At 35.9% G+C, this 21,019-nt stretch overlaps 3 protein-coding genes across 3 annotated transcripts in view; all 3 read left to right on the top strand.

Moving 5' to 3' along the window:
- The window catches only part of LOC138306103 (multidrug resistance-associated protein 1-like), a 29,547-nt gene extending 25,721 nt beyond the window's left edge, over window positions 1-3,826 (top strand). The window contains exons 28-31 of the mRNA XM_069246464.1: window positions 1,624-1,782; window positions 2,116-2,282; window positions 2,480-2,674; window positions 3,426-3,826. Coding sequence (XP_069102565.1) covers window positions 1,624-1,782; window positions 2,116-2,282; window positions 2,480-2,674; window positions 3,426-3,573 — 669 coding nt within the window. The 3' untranslated portion in view covers window positions 3,574-3,826. The remainder of the gene's footprint in view (window positions 1-1,623; window positions 1,783-2,115; window positions 2,283-2,479; window positions 2,675-3,425) is intronic.
- Window positions 3,827-4,671: 845 nt separating this feature from the next.
- On the top strand, window positions 4,672-12,676 carry LOC138306105 (chymotrypsinogen A-like). The gene is made up of 8 exons (XM_069246467.1): window positions 4,672-5,109; window positions 6,086-6,154; window positions 7,746-7,931; window positions 8,220-8,388; window positions 8,774-8,918; window positions 10,875-10,992; window positions 11,762-11,898; window positions 12,332-12,676. Exons 1-8 carry the CDS (start codon window positions 5,037-5,039, stop codon window positions 12,491-12,493), a joined length of 1,059 nt encoding a protein of 352 aa, XP_069102568.1. The 5' UTR covers window positions 4,672-5,036; the 3' UTR covers window positions 12,494-12,676.
- Window positions 12,677-13,333: 657 nt separating this feature from the next.
- Window positions 13,334-20,862, top strand: LOC138306106 (prostasin-like). Its single transcript, XM_069246468.1, has 6 exons — window positions 13,334-13,485; window positions 16,757-16,960; window positions 17,168-17,339; window positions 17,909-18,171; window positions 18,618-18,757; window positions 20,629-20,862. The coding sequence occupies exons 1-6, from the start codon at window positions 13,419-13,421 to the stop codon at window positions 20,782-20,784; spliced, it is 1,002 nt and encodes a 333-aa protein (XP_069102569.1). The 5' UTR covers window positions 13,334-13,418; the 3' UTR covers window positions 20,785-20,862.
- The last annotated feature ends 157 nt before the right edge of the window (window positions 20,863-21,019 follow it).

Genomic DNA, 21,019 nt, shown 5'->3' on the forward strand with positions numbered 1-21,019 from the left:
AAATCTATACTACTCGTGGATTGGGGAAAAGGTGAGTTAAATCTATACTACTCGTGGATTGGGGAAAAGGTGAGTTAAATCTATACTACTCGTGGATTGGGGAAAAGGTGAGTTAAATCTATACTACTCGTGGATTGGGGAAAAGGTGAGTTAAATCTATACTACTCGTGGATTGGGGAAAAGGTGAGTTAAATCTATACTACTCGTGGATTGGGGAAAAGGTGAGTTAAATCTATACTACTCGTGGATTGGGGAAAAGGTGAGTTAAATCTATACTACTCGTGGATTGGGGAAAAGGTGAGTTAAATCTATACTACTCGTGGATTGGGGAAAAGGTGAGTTAAATCTATACTACTCTGGATTGGGAAAAGTGAGTTAAATCTATACTACTCGTGGATTGGGGAAAAGGTGAGTTAAATCTATACTACTCGTGACTTCGTGGATTGGGAAAAGGTGAGTTAAATCTATACTACTCGTGGATTGGGGAAAAGGTGAGTTAAATCTATACTACTACTATCGTGGACTGGGGAAAAGGTGAGTTAAATCTATACTACTCGTGGATTGGGGAAAAGGTGAGTTAAATCTATACTACTCGTGGATTGGGGAAAAGGTGAGTTAAATCTATACTACTCGTGGATTGGGGAAAAGGTGAGTTAAATCTATACTACTCGTGGATTGGGGAAAAGGTGAGTTAAATCTATACTACTCGTGGATTGGGGAAAAGGTGAGTTAAATCTATACTACTCGTGGATTGGGGAAAAGGTGAGTTAAATCTATACTACTCGTGGATTGGGGAAAAGGTGAGTTAAATCTATACTACTCGTGGATTGGGGAAAAGGTGAGTTAAATCTATACTACTCGTGGATTGGGGAAAAGGTGAGTTAAATCTATACTACTCGTGGATTGGGGAAAAGGTGAGTTAAATCTATACTACTCGTGGATTGGGGAAAAGGTGAGTTAAATCTATACTTCTCGTGGATTGGGGAAAAGGTGAGTTAAATCTATACTACTCGTGGATTGGGGAAAAGGTGAGTTAAATCTATACTACTCGTGGATTGGGGAAAAGGTGAGTTAAATCTATACTACTCGTGGATTGGGGAAAAGGTGAGTTAAATCTATACTACTCGTGGATTGGGAAAATGTGAGTTAAATCTATACTACTCGTGGATTGGGGAAAAGGTGAGTTAAATCTATACTACTCGTGGATTGGGAAAAGGTGAGTTAAATCTTTACTACTCGTGGACTGGGGAAAAGGTGAGATAAATCTATACTACTCGTGGATCGGGGGAAAATTATTTAAGCATGCAAGAAAAATAGGGGTCACTTTATTTAATGTTTACACATACGACATAAAGAAAATCTATTATGCAAATCTATTGTTTTGAAAACATAAGTATCCTGAGATAAGTTTTTTTTTTACATTCGGGTGATTTTGCGATTTGATAATTACCCATCGCAGTCAAGTTTAATATCAATTTATTGCGTACACAATTTCGAGTTTATGTAAATTGAAAATATCTTTTTTTAAACTAATAGAGTTATGGCAATCAATCAATCCTTGATTTACCAAAAGTCCTAAGAATATGTGCGTTTATTTTTCGTCTTGAATCCCATTACTTCAAGATCGGAATAGTTGGAAGGACGGGAGCCGGAAAGTCATCCCTTGCAGTGGCCTTATTCCGCCTGATTGAGCCTGCATCAGGGGTGATAACTATTGATGGTATACGTACGTCCGACTTAGGACTACACGACCTGAGGCCCAACATTACAATCCTACCACAGGTAAATTGTTATAAATCGTACCGTTGAATCCGTCACACACATTTCATACATTATAAGATGAAGTTACATGCCTGATATATCACGCGTTCAGGTCAATTTCAGGTATAATTGTCGGACTGAGATCAAGTTCAAGAAGGCAATATCTCGCTACGTATTTTTCGTTAATTGTATTTTTTTTTAATCTACATCCTCCCAGAGGTAATAAAACATTAGGTTTAAAAGCTTTTAATATCACTCTCTTCAAGTAGAAAGAAAAAGTACTCGCTCGAATATATTAACATCATGTAGCTCAACAGATATCATATGGATGCATTGAAAAAAATATTTTTTCAGGATCCTGTTCTGTTCTCCGGTCCCTTAAAGTCTAACCTGGATCCAATGGAGAAATTCACAGATTACGAGATCTGGAAAGCCTTAGAGTCCGCACACATGAAATCGTTTGTTCAGAACCAAAGAGACCAGCTGTATTACGACTGTGGTGAAGGTGGGATGAACTTAAGGTATGCTGAACAGTTCAAATAATATACTTCATCAGCACACATATAATTTTAGTACCATAGATGACTTCATTTCCTTGTCTGTGACTAAGCGATCCATTCCCGTTAACTGCAATCCCAATTCCACTAATATACCAAAATTTTCAATGTATGGCACGAAACCCCTGCCATCTTATATCGACTCAATGTAATGGTTACAGTGTTGGACAGAGACAGCTAGTGTGCCTCGGTCGGGCTTTACTCCACAAGAACAAGATTCTGATCCTGGACGAGGCCACGGCCGCTGTAGATATGGAAACAGACGAACTCATACAGCAGACGATACAGAACGAATTTAGCGAGTGTACCGTCCTCACCATCGCCCATAGACTTAACACTATCATGGAGTACGACAGGTAAGTTTACCTTATTAAATACATGTTCTTGTCTAAAAGTAATTTCATCAACTCCTCATGTGGTGATGTATTGCATTTGTTTAACGTGCGTGACTTTGACTCGGGATATGATACAATCGTATCGATCAACAATTTGGAATTTCAACGGTATCAATCAAACTACTTAACAATGTCGTGATATTTGCCAATAGTCCTTTTTATACATTTCATAAGGAATACAGAACAATACATTTATGTCTTATTTTGCTTCGTGGTTATGTAAAGAATAAGCCTCACTAATTTGTCCCTTAAAATATCCCACAATATCATTTTGTATAGATGTGCATAGTGCGAGCTAGTGGTTGCACGAATTTGAGGTTGCGCGTTTAAGTTAATACCACCACAGAGTGGTAATCTGTGTACGATAATTAATGTACACTTGTAGTATTCCATCATCTCAACTTATTACATGGATATGGTGATTAGATAACGACATGGTTCTCGATACCGAATAATACGATGGTTCAGAGAGGTCCCCGGCCTATAATATGAAGACCGCTAGAACAGGTAACAGGATAATGGGTGTTCAGAACCAACAACCTGTCAGCAAATTAAAATCAATAACTAGTAAATATGTCATACAAATTGTTCACTCCAAACATTATCGAAAATATCAGCCAGTGTACCGGACCTGTTGAGTTGGTTCATTTCATCAATTGCTTATTTTTATTTTTCATATCATGTAAAAAAGTAAATCAAATTTTCTTCGCAGAGTAATGGTACTGGATAAAGGTCTCATCGCGGAGTTCGAGACGCCAAGGAAACTTCTAGGGGACAAATCTAGTGTGTTTTACGGAATGGCTAAAGATGCGGAAGTAACAGACTGGTTTGAGAATGATAAATATGCAAAGAGGATGTGACAAATTTAACGCATAAATACTCCATCATTAAAATATGTTTACAGTGTTAGAAAGGTTAGTGGCAGTTGATATACTGTAAGTAGGTGTGTGTTATCTCCTTACATAAAGTTGGTATTCGGACACTACCATATGTTTTCAGATACGGTGATAATCGACTATAAATACTATCATGAATCGTAAAAGGAAGAATATGATTATAACACAGTGATATGTATTTTGTAAGATGTCAATAAACATGATACATTAACGACAATTCTAGTTTGTTATGTATATCCAAATAGTCTATAATATACAATTATCGACCTGTATACGGTGATTTATCAACCCGAGTCAGTGATATAATCCGAGGCCGGATGTTACAACGACGACATAACTGCATGCTAAGTAGAAAACCCCAAATAGTAGTTGTCGGAATGGAGATGAACAGTTGCCTTAATCACCTCACAAAGAAAATCTTTAGTTGTCATTTGCTGTTTTTCTTCTTTATAATAGGCATGGAATGGAACTAATCGAATAATTAAGTTCCTCCATTATATATTCATTACATATTCAGAATAAATCTGACCAGCAAGAATTCCTTTTTGAAACATTTCTTTCTTTAATTCAAATTTGGTTGTCTGCATCTATGACGTTAACGACCTAATCATAGATCTATATAAAGAGTATGTACGTCATATCGATATAAAATCAGTCTTGGACACTCTTCCTTTGTAGTCCGATTTTGACTTGTATAGTTTAAGGTTTAAGACTCTGTTTAAACTAGCAATTTGTATATGTCGATATATCACTTCTAAGGTGTAGTTTAACATAACTTAGTATCTAAAAGGTGTTTATACATCCGTCCTAACCTAAGATATTACTGTTGACACGTAGATTGTTGTGTTGTTTGTAAATAATTTGGCGATATATGTAAAAAATGTACATTTCATTTGTGCAGAGTTCAGTCCATATTTCTGTCACCAATTAAACATGTCATTATGTTAACTAATGTTTAAAGTATGTAGTAGGAGCGCTGGTTTGGATTCAACTTTACAAAGGCATACATATCGAGTCCTTGACCTTGACCTTATAACAAAGTAGATTAGAACATGGATATATCGCATATTTGGTACCAATATGCATATCCAATGTTATTAGGTCAGAACATAGTTTTAATAATGTTTTTTTTTAAAGATAATAAATGTTTAATTTAAGAGTTTAAGTGCATTTCCACAAATCTGCATGTTTTGCTCCAAATACAGCAGTTAAACATTTTTTCTCAAAACTAGTCTTCGTTTCATATTCAGTGTTTCTAAAAGAATATAATAGAGGTATTTGAAATTAATGAATGCCTTCCTATATGCAATATCTGCATCATATACTCTACAGCCGTCATTTAAAATATGTATTTTGTCGCTATCTGAAATATCCTTAGCTCAAGACAGCAGTTCGTTCCCAAGGACTAGACTTCACTCACCATCGGCATGACGACCAAAATGGCGGTTATATGTTTTGTAATCGTTCTAGGTGTGTTGGCAGCCCCTACCAGTGCAACAAGTGGGTGACTATTTATGTTTTATCTGATTTTCCGGTATATATGTACAACTTTGATTTAAATGTGTAACTTGATATATGATTAATACTTTATCATATATTTTACATAACTTCTATATATTACTATCATTATTTTTATCATATTTTTCTTCCATATATACCTGAAACAACATTATTCATTAAAAAGGTCACAAATGACATCCACTGTACATGTAAGATACATAATTGGTTCATATATAAATTGAAAGTATCTTTCTAATCTTCATAGCGGCTTCATAGTAGAAGCTATCAACATCTCCCTTGGAGCGCGTTAGCACTCCTCGGAAGATATGCACATAGCTTCTGCTATTCATAGCGGCTATAAAAATTAGAAAATTACATTCAATCCATATATTTACATTAGAATGATTTATGAAAATAAAAATTATTGAAAGGTTTTTAATTTATATTTACAATCATGACACCCATATACGACGAGAAACGAGATTAATGGAACAGCTGGATAATGAAGTCGTTCCACAACGTCGCGTGACAAAGGATAAACAAGAAATATAGTTAAAATAAGATTTGATTGACTTATTACAGTAAACCTTAGTTTATTCTATATCAAGAAACAACACATTAGATATTATACATTAAAATATTGTGGGGGACTATTTTGTTATTGATATAACACTGGTGCATGGTTTGAAATCAGCTGATCGATGCACGAGAATCGTTGTATTCATAGTGTATTCATAGTGTTTTCATAGGCAAATGTTTGTTTTCGTCAGTTGGTTGATTCATATAGTGATGAAACACTCAGAATGTAAATATGATAAAATCATATAAATATTTTATATATTTAATATATTGATACATATTTATAAGAGATAACTGTTTGAATTACGCATCCGAAACCAATCTATTAAACAAGGATATAAAGTGAAATTAATAAATGTCTATATTAAACTGATGATGTTACTATTCTTTTGACCAGCGGCGTGTACTGCCACTCTCCACGGAGTCTGTGTGAGCCTATACGCACAGACTGTCTACTGTCCTCTGGGTAAGTCTTACCCCAGTTACATAACTATAATAATTAACAAAGCAGGTACAGTACAGGGTATACATTTTATCATATAAATCGCCTCACATGGGTGATTTTGCCCATGTAATATAGTTTTATGTATATACTAGAGCGCTTTTGATTGGCTGACCATTTATTAAGATGTCATAACCTTACAGCAGTACACAAATGACGTCTATACAATTTGACGTTGAGATTATTTGAATTTTTAGATTGCTGTAGTTATGTGACAAAAGAACATTAACCGTTTCTTCAATTTGTGTTTTTTTCACATTTTTTTGTTGAGAAAACTTGAAATTTTAATTGTTCTCCGATTCTTATGTTATATGTATATATCTACTCATAAATATTATCAGTAGCTTGAAATATGTTGTTATCTATAAAGGTAAAGACTTCTTAAGCGAGTCGAAAGACAATTACCTATGTACGGTAACTGTTACACAGAGTTACATGGCTATCTCACCATTGTCCAACAAAGGTTTATCGGCTTGTTTAGATGTATAGTAATATTTACATTTGTGGTTAAAAGATATGCAAATACAAGAACTTGAAATTAATGGTAAATTGTTCCAAATATGTTTAGAAGTTTCATCGTTTGTAGTTATAACCTTCAACACTGTCTGCTATCATAGTCAAAGTTTTGGTTAATGTAATAATTTATATAGTTCGTGTCCTATCTATGTGTGTGCTGGACTGTGACCTCACTAGGCAGGTTTGTAGGGACATTGACATTCTCTAGTCCTATCGCTGGTTACAAAGGATAGATAAGCAATGTCATTCAAATAGTCATAAGACGAAGGTCATCAAGGTCAAACAAGAAATGTACTTAATGCCTTAATACGGACACATCTTTATAACTACAATTACATATACAAAATACAGTCCCACTCCAAGCACAAATCAATTGAGAAGCATTTAATAACAATATAGTAGTTTGGAAAATGTTAAGTACAATCTGTGGATCGCGAAGAGAAAACATTCGTTGACATTAGGCAATCCACAAGACATATGCTAATTCTCCAAACCACTGTACATATAACGAAGCCCTTTGAGATTCCAGGTCTGCTCGCATATTGCACAATGAAAACTTAATTGTACACGATCGGAATACCATTTTTTGGTTAGATGTTCCTTTCCATTTGTAATACGTATATGTCGTCTCTCCTAGTTGTATACAGAGATAAAAAGAAAGAGACGTGCTTATATCCCGTCAAATAACATTGCTTATTTTTATTTAACTGATGAAAATTTCGACACCTGATTGCTCTTTGGTTATATATAATTTTATATTTAAGCACACTCTTCTGTATAGAGACCATCCAATTATGAAATTATTCCCTATGTCTTATTTCAACACAATTTGGTCTGTGCATGAAAACATTTAGCTACAATGATCATTTCTTTGTACTTCAGTGACCTTTATAGACAGGTTTGTATGCAACTGCGTTTCTGAAGTACATTGATGTGTGATGTATGTTCATGAAAAACATTTAATTCATTTATTAAAATTCTGTTCGCCTTAAGATCTATTTTCTGCTCGTTAACATTAATATATTTGATATTATAACAGGTGACTCCTTCACAGTGAGTTTTTGTGGGTTTATGCAGGGATGTTGTTATCCAACATATATAACTGTTGGTTCACATGGAAGTTTCGGCTCACATGGTAGTTCCGGATCTTCCGGTCAAATTTCCGGTTCCCACATTACTTCCGGTACACCTGCCTCTTTATCAGGTTCTTCCAGTATCTCGACAGGTATCATTTCTCTTTTTGACATCATACTTGTTACAAAATCGGTATATAAAATAACAAATATTTTAAACATTTCAATCCAACCAATTTACATGATATTAATGTTTTATATGTTTTATGCATCACAATCGAATCGTTATGCTTGGTGGCATGATACTAAAACATCAAAAGAACACAAGAATAAGCTAACTATATACTAGTTGTTTATAATGCAATGTAATAATCATTTAAGAGAAGAGAAATTTTCAAAATGTTTGCTTTCAAAATATCAAATCGATATTTAATCGATAGGTAAATGTGGAATTAGTGAGGTCGCCCATACAAAGATCGTTGGAGGTACGATAGCCTCCCCTGGTGAATACCCCTGGCAGGTGTCGCTGCGATACGCTGGCCAACACATGTGTGGAGGTACCTTGATCAGTGACCAATGGGTACTCACTGCTACACATTGCTTTGAGGAGTAAGTCTTTTCTTGGAGATTTATTTATCAACATTTAAATATCATCCATTTCTTTCAGAATGTTTTGACTTGGGTTTCTATAATAAGTCTCCTGTTTCATCTAAGTATAATGTTTATTTTTTTTTTTCATGAGAACAATCGTTTACCGATTCAGTACCTTCTCCTTATATCAAGTCTTATTTTTCCTGCATGTAATGGCAAAGTAGTTTGCAAATTTCTCCAGTTTTACATAAAATAATGAGGTCTAATCCATTTGGAGGTAATGCTAGAGAGAAGGTCGAGTCATAAATGATTTTATCTGTATTTGCTTGGCCTCATTTTATGATGATTTGTCCTTTTATCTTTGCCTACACGTTTTGTCATGAAATTGTCATAATTGTTACAGCACTGGTACCTCACACTGGACAGTAGCTACTGGGATCCATGACCGGAACCACATCTACACTAGTCAGGTTCATAGAGCCGTGAACGTCATCTCCCACTCTGGTTATAACAAAGTAACCCATCATAACGATATCACACTTGTTAAGGTAACCCATCTCCCACTCGGGTTACAACAAAGTTACCCATCATAACGATATCACACACTCGAGTTACAACAAAGTAACCCATTATAACGATATCACACGTGTAAAGGTAACCCATTTCACACTCGGGTTACAACAAAGTTACCCATCATAAAGACATCACACTTGTAAAGGTAACCCATTTCACACTCGGGTTACAACAAAGTGACCCATCATAACGATATCACACTTGTAAAGGTAACCCATTTCACACTCGGGTTACAACAAAGTGACCCATCATAACGATATCACACTTGTAAAGGTAACCCATCTCACACTCGGATCTCACACTCGGGTTACAACAAAGTGACCCATCATAACGATATCACACTTGTAAAGGTAACCCATCTCACACTCGGATCTCACACTCGGGTTACAACAAAGTTACCCATCATAACGATATCACACTTGTAAAGGTAACCCATCTCACACTCGGGTTACAACAAAGTTACCCATCATAACGATATCACACTTGTAAAGGTAACCCATCTCACACTCGGGTTACAACAAAGTTACCCATCATAACGATATCACACTTGTAAAGGTAACCCATCTCACACTCGGGTTACAACAAAGTGACCCATCATAACGATATCACACTTGTAAAGGTAACCCATTTCACACTCGGATCTCACACTTGGGTTACAACAAAGTGACCCATCATAACGATATCACACTTGTAAAGGTAACCCATTTCACACTCGGATCTCACACTCAGGTTACAACAAAGTTACCCATCATAAAGACATCACACTTGTAAAGGTAACCCATCTCACTCTCGGATCTCACACTCGGGTTACAACAAAGTGACCCATCATAACGACATCACACTTGTAAAGGTAACCCATCTCACTCTCGGATCTCACACTCGGGTTACAACAAAGTGACCCATCATAAAGACATCACACTTGTAAAGGTAACCCATCTCACACTCGGATCTCACACTCGGGTTACAACAAAGTGACCCATCATAAAGACATCACACTTATAAAGGTAACCCATCTCACACTCGGATCTCACACTCAGGTTACAACTAAGTAACCCATCATAACGATATCACACTTGTTAAGGTAGGTAATCGTAATCCCTCCTTAATGAATAACAATTAATGATAATAAACACATTTTACGTAAAAAAACTGCAATTAACAACGTTTTTGGTATATGATGCTACACATATATAATTACTGTTTATCCAATTCATTTTGGAAGAGGATGTTAATGTCTTACAAACATATTCTATCTCTCCAGTTGGAGAAGCAGCATGATATCCCGGTTTTTCTACCAGTTACGGAAACCAGTCAACCTTACAATATTTAAGGAATGATTTTTATTGTTTGTTGTTTATTGATGTGTAAACTGCATTTTTTTGTACAGATATTTTAAATGATGCACCAGTAAAAAACAAACAATAACAATCATTCCTTATATTTACATTTCGACCGACCAATTCCATTAAAAATTAAGTGTTCCAATAAAATAAAAATGTTCAATGTTATACGATTGTTGGAACATCCGGTCAATTGATGGAATCCCGGAACAGCTGGCTTCAATTTGGCGGGAAATGTTGTTAAATTCAGAGAGTACACAAAATATAATTCCGCATTAAATTTATGTTTTTTATCCTATTTATACAATAATTGTTAAAATATTTTATTTGCTGATGTATAATTTAAGATTTACATGACATTCATCCATGCGGTATATTGAAGATTTGTCATACAGATACAATAGGCCTATTCGGATGCGCATTCACACTATACTTGCGGAAGTCAATGTTTCGGTGTGTGTATCCTTGCGCGGCAACCACTGCGTTTACGCAAGTGCAAACGATTTCGCAGTTAGTAAGGTTACATAGCAAAGAGAAAACTGAAATGTAATTATTGTAAAATACACATGATATTCCGGTATTATCTCCCAGTTGGAGAAGCCTATCGACCTGACCTCAACCAATGTTAGGACAGCATGCCTTCCACAACATTCAGAGATCTTCGACAATAAAATGTGTACTGCCACAGGTTGGGGAACAACATTTTTAGGTAAATGAACTCAATATATAAATAACCGAAACTGAATAAAAACCTGGCCATGGGTCTCAGATCATTAGACGCGTCAATGTCTGAAAAGATCTAACTTCACATATGTCAATACGAAAAGTACATCACTTTTGATTGGCTGAACAAAAACATACTTCTAAAGTTGTATTACAACTAGTCCCCTGGGTCATACAACAGTCTTAGCCAATCAAAAATAATCGTACATTTTGTAACGTCATGTGTGATTGGTTTAGTCTAAACGTAAGCCCGTTTAATGTACTTAAGACGAGATATCAAAAGTTCATGGTTCACATCTTTGTAGCCTTAATATTGTATAACTCACACATGATTAATACCATTGTTTTGTTGATAATGTTCCTAGAATGTTTTCGAAATGACGCTAGAAATCGTTGATATGTTTTTCATTTAAACATTTTGTTTTCAACATAACTTACCTTCGTCACATGTATCATCATATCGACAAAAATGAATACATATTGTCATTAATGCTTTAAGAGCAAACGTTAATGAGAGGTGTCCGTAACATGATCAAACGATTATTCCCGATGACGTCTTTAGACCACTATAAAAATATACAATTCCATACACTTCGTTACTGTAAACTGATTACGCAACAATAGCGAAATTGTCATACTTAATGACGACGTGCTTGTTGATATACTCCATGATCCAGCAATAATGGTCTAGATACAGCCTACACGGGAAGTAAAACTAATAAATAAGGTATTTAAATATCACGTTAATGTTTTAGGTGGCCAGACCACTCGATACCTTGAGGAGATAGACCTACCTATCATAGCTAATGCCCAATGTAGGTACATCATGGGGAGCGCTGTGACCAACTCTAATATATGTGCTGGATATGTCAGGGGACACGGAGTCTGCAAGGTAAAATAATCGCGCAACATCATCATCATATAGAGGTCTTACATGCCTTAAATACATCGAAATAGTATAAGTTATACACCAATATGATTCTAATATAGATCTTTATTCTCTCGTCGTTCCATAGGAGATGAGTAAGATGGGTTTTGAACCATTTTAACTCCAATCTTCCTAAATCGAAAACTCTGTCTAATCCTAAATACGAATACTCTTTTCTTCAAAATTCTGTTTTTAATTGAAAGACTTTTTTTTTCTGAAATTTTCATGAGGTACAAAATATACAATAAATATCGGCATTGCTTGTGTTTGGTTAATGTAATATTTAAACTCAAAGTTTATTTATACTTATTATGATATAAGCATTAGTAAATAAATATTATCTAGTGACCAGAAAAAAAAGATAAATGGGAGTGAATAAATATCCTTAAATTTGCAGGGTGATTCTGGTGGACCACTGGTGTGTAAGGTATACGATCACTGGACACTGGCCGGGATCACGTCCTGGGGGTACGGGTGCGCCGAAGCCCATACCCCGGGGGTCTACACTAGGGTATCTTCCTTTCTGGATTGGATAAACGGTGTCATGAGTCGTTACTAGTATATATATATATGATTCCATCAGGGAATGTGATTAGTTCCTGAAATATTCACCATGGAACAATGTGAGTCTGGTTTCAAATTATGTTTATCGAACGGTGTAATAAACACTCGCCTTAGGCCTTTGTTGCTTGTTGGCGAGTTCATGTTTTATAGTTAAGATTAAATTACCTCAAATGTATAACATGTTGTTTTTGTTTTTTTTAGATTATAAGCTCCATTTCTAGTCTTCTTTCTTCATACTTTTACCTTGTCCACGAAAGTTAAAATATTTTTCCGTGGCTCTCTTACTCAGGTCTTTATATGTAGGTATAACATTGGGATTTTAAGGCGTTCATCTATTGCAAATAATAACACTTCAAAATAGTGTTACAATGGACTGTACCATTTGGCTGTCATGATAATCCCATATTAATGTTTTACTTTCATTTTTCAAAAATGTAAGACTTTTAAAAAAAATCAGAATGTACTCAAGGTCACCCTGAGGCGGTTTATGATGATAGTACAGTCTCATTTTTTGTATTATATCTCCATAACATATAAATACCGTGACCTCATTGTATGTACTGAAATAGCACAAAGTGTAAACCCATTGAAAATGCTCGATGCAATATTGAATTATTCAGAATGTCTAGTTGTTAACTTCATATAATTATGCAAAACATATATGAATTAAAAAAAGACAGCAAAGATTCACCAAATAGGGTTGGTACACTTAACAATGCCTAAGTTTTCGAAGTAAGATGTGAACTATGTGAGACCACAAATTTGACCTCAAAAGAACATGTGCTTACCAACGTTGACCCCTGGTCTAAATCTGTGATATAAGGAGTGCCCCGGTGTCACGATCTGGTCCAACAGATTACAGCCAGTTCGGTGTAGGACTGCCCTAACCAAGTTCACTAACGTCGACGCCACACATCACTATGGAGTTGTTCTGTGTCGCTCTGCTGTTTCTGTCTGTGGCCGTCAGCCCGGCATTGTCTGCTACAGGTATATATTGTTTATACGGCCTGTGCTTATTTATTCATTTTTGTTTTATATTGGAATATGTATTGCAAACATTATTTCTTCTCGTGTGCTATTTTTTACGGGGAATTAGAATGCGAAAATTTACAACTGCACATATGTTTCCAACATCTACATAGTGACATTTACTAGCAGTGAAAAAATATGGAAACGCTAAACTATGGTCGCTGGGGAAAAGATGGTGATTTGCAGTATGTCAATCTGATTAAAATACAGATGCTTATTATCACTACGTTTGATAAGAGGATCTGAGAAAATTCCATTGGGGGTCATGTCCAGGTGACCTTTGTAAATGGCCAATCAAATTGCTGCTGGCAAAATTTTGACAGTGAATTTCAGGGGACGAAATAGTTTGAAAATCTGTCAGAATTATTTCCGTGTACGTAGTCATCTCGCCCAAAGAGCACGATAAAGGTAATCGTATGTGTATGTTGGGGCGAAATGGCATTGTTAATTGACAGAGCAACGTGCAGAAAATGCATTTGATCTGAATTACACGTGGTATAAAGGTAATGCGAACATGACCCTTAATCGGATTTTCTCAGATCCTCTATTTAAACGGAGTGGTTATAAGGATCTGTATTTCAATCAGATTGGTAGTATGTAATCTTGATTCACGTACTCAAATACTAGTGACATCTTTCAGGATATTACTTTTTTATTACATGTAAAACATAATTACTATGTCATTTTTATAACATGCTAAATGAGATTCTATGTCATCATTGAGGTTCGAATATAGAAGTCTGGTGTCTTGAACGAAGGACTGGTCCCAGTATACAATAAGCACAACAAAGATCTAGGGAAACCTGCATATGAAATTTGAAATAGATCCCTTAAAAGTATTTTCTGAGAAATGACTGTAACCAAGAACATATAAACGGGCGGAAAGACGGAGGGACGGACCATTGACCATGGACAAACGGGGTTTTGAATAACCCACAATAGGCTAAAAAGGTAATTAAAGCCAATGATTGTACAATATTTTGATTAGAGTTATTCCCCTTGATTTCTGGAAGTGTATTATGATTCTTTAATCAATTAATGACTAATAAATGGGTAGGGCTGGAGTGTTGATGATAGTTTCTAAATTCACAGTTACATGTAGGAAAGATATATTAGCAAATAAAAAGTTGATTAAAATTGAAATAAATAAGTATTTAATTGTTGAAATTCTGTATACCAGGAATAATTTACTGATTCTAAGTTAAGTAGTTCAGAATGATTGTTAATGGGGAGCACGATGTAACAGACGAATCTCTGCTTCGGCAAAAGGTTCTGTCAGTGACCAAGCTGAATACGTTTGGGCCCAACTGTGTAAGTTGGGGTTCCACTGTTGCTACCACTATGGGTTATACGTCACAGGGTACTGCAGTACAGGGTAACGGAGTGTCAGTTCGATACCAGGTGTTCAGTAAATGAGACAAGGATGCCAAAGCAAATGAGACAAGGATTGCCAAAGCACTCGGTGCCGCGGTAAAAGGGTGACTCGGTATTGTAGTCACAGGTGTCTCGGTATAGGTGTCGTGATAATGTGTACTTTGTACACGAGGAACTGACTGTCATAGTGAAGCAGCCTCTTTACTTAGACCTGTGGTATTGAAGATACAGGGTGCTCAAGGTGATTCAGTTGTTGTATTTACCAGGTGTAAATGAATCGGATCATGGTTGTTAACATGTGATTATGAGTCAAGTAGACTAGCCATTTATTTGTATATGTTTAACAGTGTCTAGGTCCAAGATAGAACTTGGTAACGGACCGTACTACAGTTGTAGTTGCAGTACAGAGTAGCAACAGGCATAGTCGAAATGATTACAATACAACATTGTCTACACAAACATCTGAGACGAACGAAAGTACTTTACGTTAAAAGCACAGTACGTTATGTAGATATTTCAAATTGTGGGCATGTGTTATTTTAGGTCGACGTCCTGTGTATAAACTATGTTGTGTCAGAAGAATACATAAATATCCCGGATACAGCCACAAAGTTGGTGTTGTGTCTCATTGTGATACACGAACAGTATTTGAGAATGAGTTAAATTCTAACTTTCTATTTGCATAACATACTACAAAACCAAATCATTCCTTTGGGAAACATACCTAAGTATAATATGAGCAGGTGGGGTGTGCTGTTCTTTGTCTTCTGTAAGAAATGTGAGTGAGATAACGTTACAAATAACGGACTATTACAAGGAGACACGATAACATCAACCTCCCTAAACATAGACATTCACTTAATGCAGGGAGGCCCCAGGCTTCAAATTACCGTAGCTGTTAATGAGACGTTAAGAACAACCAGCCAGCAACATAGCAATAATAGTTACACAGTTTGTTATTGACCTAATAAAATATTAAATCTAAAATAAACGAACTAAAACATCCCGTCCAATGTGCTTTCAATTAAATAACTTCTAAATACATTATATATGGAAACCAAAATGACTCAGAACTTAAGTAATTTCCACCTCATTGACTAACCTGAATGTGTTGACATGGTCCATTTCTGTTTAATTATCCTAAAGAAGACTAGCCGATTTTTTTTGCTTTTGAAAAGTTTTTTGAAAATTGTTTTGTTTCCATCCCTCTGAGCAACTTCGTTGCAAAGCGTTACTTGACCACCATCTTGTTTCTAATGACGTTAGGGTCAAAGAACGATTAACTCTATTGTCCAAACATAACTCGATTCTACTAACCTAATATGACTATATCTTAGATATTACGTGGCGTCATTTCAACCAATAGGAATACCAGATTATTGTCTGAGACGGGATAACATAACACATGCAGTAGGTATTATCCTACAATAATTCAATTTTGCTTATTACGAGCATTTTCAATGGCTTACTAATTTATCTTATCAGCCTATAAAGGAAAAAATGGCGTCGCTGTTTGTGACGTTGCTTCTGATTGGCTGATATGACGGCGTAATGATTTCACAGACAAAAGAGTCCCAAAATGAATTTTGAGTATTGAAGAGATTATCTTTAGGAAATTGAATTAAAAGGATTAATTTGAATATATTTTTATGTTATGGAGATGTAACACAAAATTCTGAGTGGCTCTCATCATATACTGCTTCGCGGTTTATTTAGAGTACACTCAAATTTTTCGTGTCATATCTATAAGTTAATCCTTAAATAATAAAAAAGTAAAATGTTTCTTTATGACTGTGTTATGCGTAATGAAGACAGTATTGACCAAAATAAGGTTTTACAATTAAATTATTTTCAGTCTGTCAGACAAGTCTTCATGGAACTTGTATAAACCTTTTGAGTGGAACTGCACACTGTGGAGCCGGAAATCACCTCGTCCTTAGTTACTGTGGCTTCCTAGAGGCATGTTGCTATGGTGCTCATCAGACACCAGTTACGCCAGCTCCTACACATGCGCCATCACACACCGGAAGTGGATCGGGATCAACAGGATCCTCAAGTGGTATGTTTTTCGTCACATTAACAGACAACAGATGTTCGTAGTTGCATTTCCTCTGTCGGCCAGATGTGGTAACCCTTTATAGCTTTAATATAGAATTAAATGACATATATGTAGAGGTCAGTAGTGAACTAACTGATAAGTTATATGAATATAAAGAATATACAATTGTTAGGTTTGTTTTCGATACTTATAAAACATTTTATTCAGGTCAGTGTGGTGTTCCTAGTGTTACCGGAAACCATAAGATTGTTGGGGGAACTGTGGCCGAACACGGAGAATACCCCTGGCAGGTGTCCCTGCGATACGGCGGCCATCATATGTGCGGAGGTACCCTAATAGACAACCAATGGGTTGTCACCGCTGCTCACTGCTTCCAGGAGTAAGTATATACGTCGAAAATTATGTAGGAGTACCTCAATCATGTCCCAGTATTTACCTGTAATTCTATAAAAAAAATCGAAATACTCGAAAAATATCATTAAGTTAAGACTCATCTTTTTTAACTCCGCAGTCTTCTCAATTATTTTCGTACATTTTGCATTCACTATTCAATATCATTATTCCATGTGGAATTGTGAAAGGACTCTACCTATGAACTATAACATTTCCATATATATTCATCATGGTGAAGAAAAGGTGCATCCGACCGTTCATGTTATGATTCGTCAACCAGTTATGGCTGCCATGCTCTGGTTTCTGATTAGTCAAAATTTAGACATTGTCTATTCCGGTAAATTAGGTATCTAATAATTTTAAGGGATGCAAAACAAAATAAATTCATTTTAAATAACCTTACTTTGGTATTGAGATAAAGGCTTTTTTTGATGTGAGTTACATGAATACCGAACGCAATAACACGACTGCGGGGACGGTTGGGGGTCTTTTGTGAAACATTATAATTAGCACTGTGCTACCTATATATAATTACATTATTTGTCCATTATCAAGTACCAGTAAGAGTTACTGGACCGTGGCCGTTGGTATCCACGACCGCTCCCACATCTACAGAAGCCAAGTCCACACCGCTGTTCGTGTGATTGTCCACGAAAACTACGATCACTCTCGTAATCATAACGACATCGCCCTGATCAAACTTGATAAGCCTGTCGATACCACAACCCAATACGTGAGGACGGCTTGTCTGCCGGATCCTAACGAAAACTTCGACAACGCCGTATGTACAGCTACAGGCTGGGGAGCAACACACAGCGGTGAGGGTCTTTGTATTATATAGTAATGTGATGGTCTATGTATTTTGATAGTAATGTCAGGGTCTCTATATTCTGATAGTAATGTGATGGTCTATATATTCTGATAGTAATGTCAGGTTCTATGTAATCTGATAGTAATGTCAGGGTCTATGTATTCTTATAGTAATGTGAGGGTCGATTTATTTATATAGTTATGAAAGGGTATATGTATTTATATAGTTATGTATAGTCGATTTATTTTGATAGTAATATGAGGGTCGATGTAGTTTGATAGTAACTCATTCAGCACTTAAACCCAATCATTTATTTCTCCCTTTACGTAGAATTAAAGGTTAGAGGACGTTAACCATTCGTAAGTGTACTACATTCTGCCATAAAGGTTTGGATCAAATCCAATATACAAGTTGATGATCTGTTAAATCATGTCACCCCACTTTATTATACAGGAGGACAGGGTACACGGTATATGGAGGAGGTCGATGTTCCTATCATCACAAACAGTATGTGTAAATACTACATGGGAAACGTCATCTACAGCTCCAATCTCTGTGCTGGGTACAGTCAGGGCGGAAAGGACGCTTGTCAGGTACGTCATTATACTTTGATGTTACGGGGTAATGTCAGGGTGGAAAGGACGCTTGTCAGGTACGTCATTATACTTTAATGGTACTGGATAAATTCAGGATGGAATGGACGCTTGCTAGGTACATCATTATTCTTTGATGGTACTGGATAAAATCAGGATGGAAAGGACACTTGTCAGGTACGTCATTATACTTCGATAGTACTGGGTAAAGTCAAGGTGGAAATGACGCTTGTCAGGTACGTCATTATACTTTGATGGCACTGGATAAAGTCAGGGTGGAAATGACGCTTGTCAGGTACGTTATTAAGCATTAACCAAACATTGTCATTACACAAGAATTATGGTCAATGCCATTCATTTTAACAAACCTGGAGAGTCTTTGGTATCAACATGCTACATGCCAAATACCAAGTGGTAAGGCCTTCTAGATCTTGACATGTTGTTGCTTGAATATTTTGGGGTTTTTTCAACATCATTACCATTGTTGAATTGATTATAAGATTGTTCACCAACATATTTAAAATGGAGCCAATGTATTTTACCAGCCGTTTTTTCTGTGCAAACTTTACATATGATGGAACGTAAACAGTAATACTATAGATTTACATTGTTCAGTAATTAATTATAATAAAAATTCATTTTTACATATATTGAATATATTCATTGTTCTTATCTACTATAAAATAGATTGTAATTTACCCATCACATGGCGACATATCAATAACATCCCACAGCTCCCAAAGTAAACAGCACATCCGCAATATATTGTAGGCAGGGGAGGCCGTCCGTGAATGATCATAACTGTTAATAGGAAGCTAAGCATAATAAGAGCAAACGTTTTTGTCTTTACTATGGTACCATATGAAAGTAATTTGACAACATCCGATTATGGGTCACCTCCTGGTGACCTTTGGAAATGACAAATCAAATTGCTGCTGCTGGAATCTTAATGTGGACAAAATAGTTTGGACAAAAACTGTCCTAATTATTTCCATGTACGTAGTCATCCCGCCCAATGAGCACAACAATGCTTAATGTATATGTATACTGGTTTGAAATGCCGTTATTCATTGGCATTGCAATGTGTAGAAAATGCATTTGATCTAAAGTACAGGTGGTATAAAGGTCATTCGAACGTGACCCAATATGGGATGTTGTCAGATTTTCTATTTATCGGAATGGTTATAAGGATCTGTATTTAATCAGATTGCATATGGAAGTGGTTTATATATTACTGACTTAGTAAAAAACACTCACAAAAATACAATGCAATTGCATTACGTTGACGAATGAAATTCCTGAAAATTGCACTTTTGCAGCAATGTTGTAAAAGTATATTATAATACGCATCTGCATTATCAAAACCATTAGACATAGTAGTAAGAATGAAATATATATAGTTAGGATTTTTGTCTGACTGCGTAGATGAAAAAAATAAAGTTGACGCTTAATTAAAATCATGACCGATATTCCAACAATTCTGATTAAAAAATGTTTTGCCTGAGTTCTCAAATTATGAATTTTTGTGGGACACCAAACATGAAAATTACCACTTTCGAAAATATTGTGTTGCCATGGAATTGAAATAAAGAAAATGATTGCTCGAAGTTTACGTATTCGATTTCAGACAAAACTGGTATGTAGGGGTTTTGAGATATGCCACCAAATGCTTCTAATATGTTTGGGAGTATTTGGGTGACCATTACAATTATCATTTGTTGTAACTTAATATTCTAATAAAATAGTTGAGGTTTTACGCTCTATACACTTTTTATGGAAATTTGAAAATTAGATATTTTGTTTGTCGTTTCACATTTTGATATTGATTTACAACACATAATGGTTTCAGCCTTATTATTCATACCTTTCAGGGAGATTCTGGTGGTCCACTCACCTGTAAGAGGAATGGTCAATGGAAGTTGGCTGGTATTACGTCCTGGGGGTACGGATGTGGACAGAGAAACGCCCCAGGGGTCTACACCAGGGTGTCATCCTTCCTCAGCTGGATCGCAGCTAATAAACATTGAAATTAATGTTGTTTTATTGGGACTATTGGATAGAATAGACTACAATAAATCGAGTAAAAATGGGTGCTTCAAATATAACGATGTTTTGCTTATTCTTGATAATCAATAGGTCGTGGACTAGGAGGGTGCACATACATTCCCGCCCCGAAACCACTGAACCATTATTTTACTGAACCCTTGTGACCCTTGATCACAAATCAAAATGTTAACATTACAGAAGTTCGGATGGCGATGT

This window comes from Argopecten irradians, chromosome 13 (genome assembly GCF_041381155.1).
Source record: "Argopecten irradians isolate NY chromosome 13, Ai_NY, whole genome shotgun sequence".
Lineage (NCBI taxonomy): Eukaryota > Metazoa > Mollusca > Bivalvia > Pectinida > Pectinidae > Argopecten > Argopecten irradians.